This window comes from Triticum dicoccoides, chromosome 7B (genome assembly GCF_002162155.2).
Source record: "Triticum dicoccoides isolate Atlit2015 ecotype Zavitan chromosome 7B, WEW_v2.0, whole genome shotgun sequence".
In the NCBI taxonomy this organism is placed as follows: domain Eukaryota; kingdom Viridiplantae; phylum Streptophyta; class Magnoliopsida; order Poales; family Poaceae; genus Triticum; species Triticum dicoccoides.
In genome coordinates this window covers 488,417,511-488,428,868 of record NC_041393.1, presented here as the reverse complement: position 1 = coordinate 488,428,868, position 11,358 = coordinate 488,417,511, and the positions used below count along the sequence as shown (strand labels likewise).

The 11,358-nt window shown below is 45.4% G+C and overlaps 1 protein-coding gene across 1 annotated transcript; it reads right to left on the bottom strand.

Annotated features, from left to right (window-relative positions):
* Positions 1-4,632: 4,632 nt before the first annotated feature.
* On the bottom strand, positions 4,633-8,764 carry LOC119341986 (probable LRR receptor-like serine/threonine-protein kinase At1g34110). The gene is made up of 2 exons (XM_037613832.1): positions 5,703-8,764; positions 4,633-5,233 (listed from the first exon to the last, which is right to left on the bottom strand). Exons 1-2 carry the CDS (start codon positions 8,524-8,526, stop codon positions 4,848-4,850), a joined length of 3,210 nt encoding a protein of 1,069 aa, XP_037469729.1. The 5' UTR covers positions 8,527-8,764; the 3' UTR covers positions 4,633-4,847.
* Between the last annotated feature and the right edge of the window lie 2,594 nt (positions 8,765-11,358).

Genomic DNA, 11,358 nt, shown 5'->3' with positions numbered 1-11,358 from the left:
TCTCTCTCTCTCTTCTGTTCAGGCCTTGTTCGGGTTGGGAAAGTGTGGATTTGAGGGGTGTTGGACAGCCTGGACATGTAGGGAGGAAATGGATGGCTTGGTTGGGTAGGCTCTTATTTTTTCTCGCTCTTGTTTGAGCCTTACCCGGGCCGTCCATTCGGACTTACATGTGAGAGTGGGGAGCTTGGTTAGAGATGCCTTGAATGGCAGCTGCCAATATCCCACTTCGTGATGTCCCATTTTTTGAAGGAGGAGTACCCCCGGCCGCTGCATCTCTTGATGCACACAACCATATTATTAAAAAAATCAAGTTCCGAATAAGATCTCGGAAAAAAGAGCGAATCTAATAAAAAAATTGCCACAATCGGCAAAAATAGGATGACTAGACACATATCCTATTATTGGACCGACATCCAAACTGGTTGTAAGTATCCCATGCAACCATCTCCCATTGGTTGCACCCAATATCCATAAGCTTCATATGGTCCGCATGGCTGAGTAATGACCACGCACGGATCCAAACAGATGGTCTGAAGATAACCTGCAAAAAAATTGTGATGGTTTATTTGTTAAAGGCAACATCATTCCAAACATTCCATATGGCCTAAAGTACACTCCAACTTGGATTATGTGTCGTTGTCTTAGACTATCCAGTTAACCAAGCCCCAAATTAATGCAAAACCATAATGGGTGGTGGTACGTTATTCCATTTTACCCCAATTTCTACGAGAAGAAGGGAGACGTAATACTTCAACTTCAGTTCTTGAGTTAGGACTATTCATATATTCTTGTCCTTTTCTTAAGTTGAAAATTTGAGGATTTTAGTGGCTAAATTGTTCTCTCATCTACAATCCTCAGTTTGTGCTGAGATTTTTTTTCCTTTACGCCCTACTTGGATTATCGTTCCGCTTGTATTTGATCAGTTTAAGATATAGATCTTGACGCGTCGTTTTCCTTTCAGATGGAAATCAAGTGTTGACCGGCAATATATATATCTATATTATACCAAATAATAAAGCACGGATTGCTTTTGCCCGTTCACTGTCATTAAAAGTGTCCTAAAAATTATAATATTTACCTTCACTGTCACCCGTAAGTGGCTAAAACGATTTGTTTTTTCATTATACTCGCCGTCCATCGTGTTTTGTTCATGTACACAATTATCACATCAAAATTAACAAGTGCACAAGCGTCCTACTAGCTTGAGCCTTCCTCTACCACCCGGGAGACCTGAGTTTGAGCTCTCCTTCTCCCTTTTTTTTCTCCCTTTCCTCCTTGATTTCAGGTTGGCGTAAGATAGAGCTGCTTGCTCAAGTGTCATCTTAGCAAATGGGCTGCACAGTGTTGCAATTACGGTGCAACTACTTTCTTTTAAAAAAAGTTCTTTTTTTGGCAGATTCAAATACTTTTCAAAATATTCATATCTTTCAAAACCTAACTTCAAATTTAAAATGTTATATATGGAAATCGCTCAGAAAAATGTATAGATTCCAAATATGATATTATCTTGCATGTTAATTATTTCTAAAATTATGTTTATGTTGCAACCTTAATTGATACTTTTCTTTATATGGGGTAGATTTCAAATATGATATTATCTTGGATGTTAGTTATTTCTAGAACTATGTTTATGTTGCACCCTTAGTTAGTACTTTTATTTGAATGGGGATTATTGCAAATGCATATTCGTTATGCATGTCCATATAGATTGATTGTTTTCGACGGAGATATCTAATATGTTTGCAACCACATTAAGTCTTGACATGGATTACAGTTGCAAACATATATATCAACAAAACAAAAATAATGCTGTTATGCACATGCTATCATTGAGTACTAAAGTGTCGTTTGCTATTTCTAGACTAATGCACTGTTTGTTGAATATCATTGAGGAGGAACGTAGCAAAGACATGAATTGATAGTGGCAGCTAGGTAGATATTTTTGTTGTCTAATAAATTGGACACAACCTCAGTACACTTAAAAAATCATCCAATCCTTTATGTTTGTGTACAACACCACTTCATATTGTTTCTTGTATCGTACCGTGAAAGATTTCAAGTGATTTGTTGATGTTGTCTGAGTGTGTATGAGGGGTGATTTTTTTTCTCACGTGGCAACGCAGGGGCATGCTTGGCATGTTTGCTAGTATACCTGTAAAATAAATGAGAGCGACTACAGGTAAGTCGACTGATCTTATTTCTGGGTCAGTCGAGTCGACAAACAACACTTGTGTTTGGTAGCCAGCCCATTACAGATTCGCTATGCATGTACACATTTCGGACGCGTGCATGATATGTATTTACGCATGCGTGCGTGTACGCATGAAGCATTCTGCATGCATAAGCATGGGCGCATGATACATACGTCCTTCTTTTCATCCAAACTAATTTGTGGTACGTAGTAATTGTATGCTGCTTTGTGTGCCTGCTTTTGTCGTTGAGCGCAGGATGATTGATGGATTAGCCTTGTGCCTAACCTCAAGCAAGTTGCACTCCTACACCGTCAACCGTACAGAAACAAAATGAATAATGATAAAATAAAATGAATAATGATAAAACCTGCACACAATATGTACATAAATTGTTTTTTTAAATATGCAAGAATAATCATATGTTAGTGGAACTTTTGCAAAAAAGATGTTTTCTCTGAAAAAATGAATTACCGGAGTTGCTAATGCCCTTAAAGAAGTAAGAAAAAGTAGAAACAAAAAAAATCATACTAATGAAGTCTTCTAAGCTAAAATGAATCATTGGCATTTAATATTACCCTTGAAGAATAAAGAAAATAAAAAATCCGAACATTGACAGTACCCTTTAAGAAGAAAGGCAATAAAAAAACAAGTAATGGCAATATTTGCACGCAATTTACACGAAAATTGCGCTTTGTTATAATATGCAGGAATAAAGGTATTGCCATTAAAAAAAGAAAATGAAATGAAATTAAAATTAAAATGAAAACAAAATAATAAACTTTTCTAGGGAAGAATAAAACCATTTAAGAAGAAAGAAATAAATCCAAAAAAATGAAATTTTCTAGGGAAGATTGAAACTCTTTAAGAAGAAAGAAAATAAAAAACAACAACAAAACAAAGTAATGAAGTCTTCTAGGGAAGAATGAAACCCTTTAAGAAGAAAGAAAATAAAAATAAATAAAAAACCAAAACAAAATAATAAAGTTTTCTATGGAAGAATGAAACCCTTTAAGAAAACAAAATACAAAAACTAAAAATAAAACAAAATAATGAAGTTTTCTATGTAAGAATGGAACCCTTTAAGAAGAAAGAAAATATAAAAAACAAAAAACTACTAAATAGGGGGAAATGAAACCCCTTAAGTAGAAAGTAAATTAAAAAAATAACTTGCACACAACTATGCCTTAAAATTGCACTTCTGTAATATGCCAAAAATAAGCATATACAGTGCAATTTTTGCTCTCTACTATAATTTACACACATGGTGTATCATACTTGCGTGTATACTTACTTACAAACACAAAAATAAAAGTACATTTTCTAAGAAGAAATGAAGTATAGTGGCATTGGTACCACCTTTTAAAAAGAAAGGAATTAAAAAAATGATGCAATTTGCACACAATTTACACATAAATTGCAGTTTTTGAGTTATCTAAGAATAAACATATAATAGTGAATTTTACATAAAAACAAAGTTTTTAAACAAGGAACGAATAAGTTGCATTGGTATTGTCCTTGTAAACCAGAAATGAATTCAAAACTAAACATGGTAAAACAAATAGAGTTTTCTAAGAGGGGATAAATTAGCGACATTGGTATTACTCTGAGGAAGAAAGAAAATAAAGAAAAGACTTGAACACAACTTTGCAGTGAAATTGCACTTTTAATAATATGCAGTGAATACACATATAATAACGCAACTTTAGCGGTATAATTTACACACATATTGTATAGTACTTTCATGCATACATACACATAATAATAGAAAATTGTATTTAATTAGAAAAAAATAGCACAAAACAATTAGCATTGGTATTACCCTTAAATAATATAAAGAAAATAAAAACACAAAAAAACACAAAATTAGCAAAAAAATGCACTTTTGATAATATGCAGAATAAATATATAAGAGTGAAGTTTCCGTACTTTAATGTAATTTGTACATGTAGTACTTGCATGTATACATTTTCACGCACTCAACATCCGAAAATACACATAAAGAAAAAAACTCAACTGAAAAATAAAATAAAAACTACACGTGCAAAAAACAAAAGCAAACGCATGGAAAAAAAGCATGCACGCACCAAAATTGGGCCCAAGAGCGAAATCGACTGACCCAAAATAGGTGTGAATCAAATCCAAACAGCCCAATACCACCAGCAAAGCATGACAGAAAGAAAAACTACACAAATCTTAAAGCGCAATCCAAAAGCCAGAAAATCGATTGACCACAAAACAAAAATTCAGCTAACTGAAATCTAGCTAAAGTGAAAATAAATAGCGTATAAACTTGCACCCATCCTAAGCGGGCGTTAGTGTACTAGTATATGGGCGTGAGATGTTCTTTTAATAGCCCGGTGGACATTATTAGAATCACATCACATGCAAACGAACTGCGAAATGAGGAGTAAACTGTAAACTGGGAGGCACAGTGATGTGTCGCATGAGCAAACTAAAAACCGAGAAATTTCCCATTCAAGTTCCCGAGAATGAGCTACAACGTCCTCTGAAACTGTACAAGAAACCCCTAACCAAAGCTAGCTAGGCAATTATCAAAATCCTACTCCTTTTCCTTTCTCATATCATCTCCTGATCTCCCTCCATTTCTCTTCTTGCAGAAGATGCGCCACTGAATCCACTGCAGCAGTGCTCTCGTCAGGCTTGCTGGCTGCCCGGCTTGATGAGCGGCTGCTGCGACGTCTTGGCCCACTCCTCCGGCGGGCTCTTCACCTCCTTGAGGAAGGCCACCACCTCCTTCATGGTCGGCCGCTCCGCCGGCGCTGGGTTCACGCAGAAGATGGCGATGCCCAGCGTCTGCAGCATCTCCTGGACCAGCTGGTCCGGCATGCCGCGCAGCTTGGGGTCCAGGATGTTCACCGCCGGCTCGTAGCTCCCCATCTTCTTCTTGGCCCACTCCACGATGTGGAGGCTGTCGCTGACCATCGGCTCGATGGCGCTACGCCCGCTCAGGATCTCCAGGAGCACCACGCCGTAGCTGTACACGTCGCTCTTCTCGGTGATGTTCGCGGTGTAGCCGTACTCTGAAATGGGAAGGCAAACGTCAAACCATTGTGCCATGAAACTGAAATCATCTTTTATTTTATTTAGTACAGTTAGTAGAACAATAATTGTAGTTTGTAATGCTACATTTCAGTATAAATTACGCAAATCAACACAGTGATGCGCTAAGCATTGGAATCAACAGCATGGAGTCAACGTGCTTCAGTGAAGAAGGATGCTTGTGATGTGAGAAACTCTAGCAGTACTACTAAGCAAGGACAATGTCAGTTAATACCTAATCACCCGCTTAAACTACAAGAGATCGACATGGTCATGGATGAAGAACCATGTTAAGCTTACTAGAAGCAACCACAGGTCAAAGATTCTTGCTTAGGTAACAGCACTAGCTCTGGGATCAATTGGTGAATGCACATTATGTCTACAGTACTAAAATGCTGAAGAGAGTATGCAACGGTAGAAGATAAACACAAATTAGTGGAAGTGACTTGCCTGGAGCAATGTATCCGTAAGAACCGGCGATGCGCGACATGGCATGATGATAGTTGGGGGAGTTCATTAGCTTGGCCAGCCCAAAGTCAGCCAAGTAGGCCTCATACTTGGAGTCGAGCAGAATGTTGTTGCACTTGACATCCCGGTGGAGTATCGCCGGGACGCAGTCATGGTGCAGATAGGACAGCCCCTGCGCCGCCCCGACCGCGATTTTGTACCGTGTGTCCCAGTCCAGGCTCCTGTTCTCGCTGAGGAGCTCCTGCAGGTTACCATTGGGGACGTAGTTGTAGAGCAAGAGCTTGACAGACTTGTTCGAGCAGTAACCAAGCAGCTTAACAATGTTCCGGTGCCTGATGTGACCCAATATCTGAATCTCGGCGGCGAACGCGTCGATCGGCTCCTCCTTGGTCGTCTTCCAGAGCTTCTTCACGGCTATGATGTCCCCGTTGGGCATCTCAGCTCTGTACACGACTCCTGAGCAACCTTTGCCGATCACATTCTCATCCTTGAGGCACTCCAAGATGTTATCCACGCAGAAGTTGAGCTTCTGGAATGGCGTAAATGTCCACGGGTACGAGAAGTCGTTGCCGCCGGCGGCCGACAGGCTCGTCGCCTTCTCGCCCTCGAGCCTCCTGCTTCTGTTGAACAGGATCCAGACCACGACAAGCAGCAGAGTGATCGAGCCTAAAACGGCGCAGACAAGGATCACAGTCCTGACGGTCTTCAGTGTGGTCCGACGAACCATGTCTGACGCACAAATGTGCCCGTCATAGGACTCACACAGGCTGGGATTGCCGGTGTAGGAGTTTGACGACAGCGTCTTGAAGAACGGCGTCACGGGGATGGCGCCGGAGAAGTTGTTGAACGAGATGTTGAGGGACGTCAGGCTGGTGAGCGCCCCGAGCACCGAGATGCTGCCGTACAGGCCATTGCTTGACAGGTCGAGCGACTGCAACTGCGTCAAGCCGGACATCTCCTCCGGCAGCTCGCCGACGAACTTGTTCCCACTCAGGTCCAGGCTGATGCTCAGGCTTGACAGTGCGCCGATCTCCGGCGGTATCGGGCCGGAGAAGCTGTTGTTACTCAGGTCCAGCATGGTCAGCTTCTGCAGGTTCTGAATCGACTTGGGCAATGGCCCGGAGAGCAGGTTCCTGCTGAGGATGAGCTTGTTGAGGTAGCTGAAGTTGCCGAAGCTCGCCGGAATCTCGCCCGTGAGGTTGTTCATGCTGAGGTCAAGCTGCTCCAGGTTCATGAGCGCCCCGAACTGCGGAGGGATGGGCCCCGTGAAGCTGTTGTTGTGCACGTCGAGCAGCTCCAGCACCGTGATGTTGGCGAGCTCGGCGGGGAGGTGTCCGGTAAACCTGTTCGAGTACAGGTCCAGGAACACCAGGTTCTGCAGCTTGCCAATCTCCCTGGGTATCTCGCCGGCGAGCAGGTTCTCGCCGAGCCGGAGCCGGACCAGCGACACGCAGTCGGACACGCTTGGAGGAAGCGGCCCCGACAGCGCGTTGCCGAGCAGGAGCAGCTTGCTGAGCTTCTGGAGTCCGAAGACCTCGTCGGGGATGCCGCCGGTGAGCCGGTTCTTGGACAGGTCCAGCGCGTACAGCTCGGTGCAGTCGCCCAGCGACGGCGGTATCGAGCCGGACAGCGCATTGCCCCAGAGGAACAACACCTGCAGCGCCTTGAGCTCCCCGAGTTGCGCCGGTATCTCCCCGGAGAGGCCGTTCTTATCGAGCTGCAGGGCGGTGAGGCTGCTGCAGTTGCTCAGCACCGCCGGTATGCGCCCCGTCAGCTGGTTGTCCGATAGGTGCAGCTGCTCGAGCGCGCCGAGACGCCCGAGCGCCCCGGGCACCTGGCCCGAGAGACGGTTGCCCGACAGGTCCAGCACCACCAATGCCGAGCAGTTGGAGAGCTCCGGCGGGATCTTCCCGGAGAGGGCATTGCCCCAGAGCAGCAGGCTGGTGATCTTCTGTAGCCTCCCGAGCTCGGGCGGTATCGGTCCGGAGAGCTTGTTCATGTGGAGGTAGAGGTTGCGCAGCTCGACGCACCCACCGAGCGCCGCCGGCACGGGGCCGGACAAGCCGGTGTCGTACAATGCCAGCGTCTGGAGGTTGACGAGGTTGCCGAGCTCCTCCGGGATGGGTCCAGATAGCCCGGTGGCAGCGCCGCCGAAGACGGTTAGGTTGGAGAGCGCGCCGAGGGAGGGCGGGATGGGTCCCAATAGCCCCGGGTTGCCCCCGACGCGGAGCTGCTGGAGCGCGGTGAGCGCGCCCAGGGACGCCGGGATGGTGCCGTTGAAGAGGTTGTCCTGGATGCAGAGCACCTCGAGCGCGGAGAGATTTGCGAGGGAGCGCGGGATGGCGCCGGTGAAGCGGTTGGAGTTGAGAAACAGGTACTGGAGCCCCGAGAGCGCGCCGAGCTCGCCGGGGATGGCGCCGTAGAGCGCGTTCGACGAGAGGTCCAGCACGCGGAGGGCCGCGAGGGACGCGTAGGACGGCGGGATGGTCCCTGAGATGTTGCAGGTGGAGAGATTGAGAAGCTGGAGCGAGGAGAGCGAGGCGAGCGGCGGCGGGAGGGTGGAGAGGTTGAGGAAGGTGTTGGGGAGAGAGAGCGACACCACCCGGCTCTGCGGCGAGCACGTGACCCCCTGCCACGAGCACGGGGTCGCGGCCGACGGGTCCCAGGACGGCAGCACCGGCGACGGCGCCATCGGGAGCAGCGACAGCAGCGCCTTGCCGTCCGGGGACAGCGCCGCGGCTGGTCGCAGCGCCAGCGCGGCCACCAAGAGCACCACCACCAAGAACCGGGCGCGCCGGTGCGCCATTCTGATCCCGGCGATCAAGAACCCACCGAAAAAGTAGAAACAAGGAGCGTTCCCTCCCCCACCTATCCGATCAGCAGCGGCACAGCGAGCTCACCGCCGCATGGGACCGGAGATGGGGTTACGAGCAGGAGATGGGGGATGGCGAGGCATGTGGGAGTGGAGTGCGAGGGGCAGTGAGGTGGCGGGGAGCTCGCTTTGCTTTGAGCTGGTGTTTGCTTGAGCCGCACCCAAGACGCATATGGAGGAGGAGGCCGGGAGCGGAGACGCTGCTCCCTGTCTGGGCCTCTCTTCAGTTCTTTTGAACACAGACACGCACACTCTCTCTCCTCGGCTGTGGGTGCATATATTTTTATCTTTGGGTTAGCTTAAACCCTTGAATTGGGGTTAGTGGTAGTAAAACCTCGCTTGTCCTGGTCTTATCTGCGCTTCTTGGGCGCGGCGACTATTTAATGGTGGCTACGGGTGGTCTCCTCCACTAGGTCGGGGGGTTTGTATTAGTAATGTCACTGCTGCTGAGTGCACTTGTTTAACTGCAATTTTGGTCTCGTCTTGCTTGCCTCTAGCAATAGCAACAAACAGATTAATTGTTTCCTTGCACTTATTCTTGATGGAAAACTCCATGGAAAGCGAAAGCACTCTTCTGCTCCCGAGCTTAATTGCGCCTTATGAATAGTAAAAATAAAATGATCAGAATTATTTTTGGCAGCAAACATTGTTGAATGTTGCACATACGTGCAAATATCCGTGTTTCTTATGATTCGGACAAAAGAAACACTAAAACCAGCGCTCGAAAATGCTTAAAAACTGTCTTTTTTAATCACTATTTTTTTCAGAGCACTGGGAATGTTTTTCCTTCATGAAATATGGATGTGTATTTTCCCTTGCTTGGCCAAACAAGTTTCAGCTCTGTTATTTCAACACCAAATGATCTTTCGAATGTGTATGTCTAAGTGCCCTAGTATTCACTCTGTGTGTTCGGTTTGTTCTGTTTACGTGGTTCGGTTTGTATGGTTTTTTGGTTCGTACGGTATTAATACTTCGTTAAATACGATATGAAATTTAGATACGGTTCGGTTTTGGTATATACCAAATTATTTCGGTATGGTTTCGGTATATCGTATGAACCAAAGCTGACGCGAATTTGAAAATGACATATAATAGTTTGCAAATTTATGACTGAAAATACATATCCTTTTATACAAAGAGTACATAACTATATGGGAGTGTATATGCATGCATGGATTCGATGGTTATAGATGTGCTTAGCATTCTTTTTAAGAGAAGTATGACTAAGTTACAAGAAAATGGATGCGCTTAACACAAAATCTAGCTTATGTACAGAAATGACTATTTGTATGGCTATTCACCCAAGATTATAAATATATTTTTACTTCGGTTTATTCGGTAAACCGTTCAGTTTTTTCGTATATACCATAGAAACTAAAACTCAAAACCGTATGAAAAGTTCATACCATACCGAAACCATAAACCATAAAAACCGTAAAATTGGTTCGGTTCGATTTATTTTCGGTATCATTTTCCGGTTCAGTTTAAAAGTGCACAGGGTGACTAGTTATTACACGTCTAAGTGACTTAATCAAATTAGGTAGGAAAAGAAAACCGGTATTGTATGACTTTGTTATCTGCCGGTGTAATTCTTTGCGTGTTAGTATTAGTTGTATGCATCATAACTAAACAGAAGCTGGTTGTGTGCTCATTCTGTTTGTATCATGTTAGTACTCTATTTTAAGTTAATAAATCCGCTATTTATTAATCGGGAAAAAGGAAAACACAGTTGGATCAGTAAGTAAAAGAATATCAACCTTTTGGTCGCCGAAGTTCTTCCCCGTTTTCCATGGAAAAATACGGCTTATTTTTAGGTGAACCGGTTCATGTAACGCTGTCCCACAAACACTTGTGCTCAAAATGCTGCTACCCCCGCGTGTACGCGAGATTACGAGTACCACTACCGTTACAAGCATGTGAGAACCGCGCTAGTGACAAGGGCCGTGTGGGATTGCGTCGGGATAAATAAAACGCATCCAGCCTATACCTGGGAGTAGGAGCCGCGCCACGTGACGACGACATAGCGCTCTCTTGTCCCGTCTCCTCCTCCTCCTCCGGCCCGGCGAAACGACGATGGCTTTCCTTCCCTCATCCTTTTAACGAAAGGTTTTCTCGTCATGACCAAACGTCCTTTCGATCGCTAGTACGTGTAGCACGGGTCAAAGAAAGAAAATGGCGTTGCTTGGCTGTCACGGGTTATTATTGGCAATCATCGGTGGTTTGGTTTGGCCACGCAAAACATGGAGTGCTGATCTGCTGGATGTTTTTGGCGGTGTTCTGGCAGTACCGCTGGGTACAATTGCTACTAGCATGCCATGGCCGCCTGCGCGAATGCACGAAAGAAATATCGATGGTACTCCGTATTCTGCTGAAATATACTACTAGTAGCCAAAGAACCGGGCCACTTGATATTCAAGTTCCCAAATTGATCTTCTCTTAGTTGTAACGTAGAATTCTAAAAATTGCAGAATAAATAATTCTACGCCATAGTAGAGGAGAAAGGAAGTACATGAACACAACAAGAGACAGCTGCCACCCCTCTTCCTAAGAGCATATACATTTACGATGGACAAATCCGGCCCCTCAAACGCCCGCGAACGTGTGCGCTCAGGCATGTCCGCGGGCACTGGTGTTCGCACACGAACACGTCACCGTGTACCTCCAACGCCGAGGGTGATGCACCGTAGCTCACGTCGAAGGAGAGCCGTTCAGAAGCGCGGTACGCAAGCAATCCAGCGGGTGCTTTTCAGGACCCGAAACCCCACG

What these genes read in the sequence shown, in the direction of transcription:
- LOC119341986 (XM_037613832.1), bottom strand. Translation starts at nt 8,526, where the DNA reads ATGGCGCACCGGCGCGCCCGGTTCTTGGTGGTGGTGCTCTTGGTGGCC. An exon ending in TTACGGATACATTGCTCCAG is followed by an intron (nt 5,234 to 5,702) that starts GCAAGTCACTTC and finishes TTCCCATTTCAG; the next exon opens with AGTACGGCTACACCGCGAAC.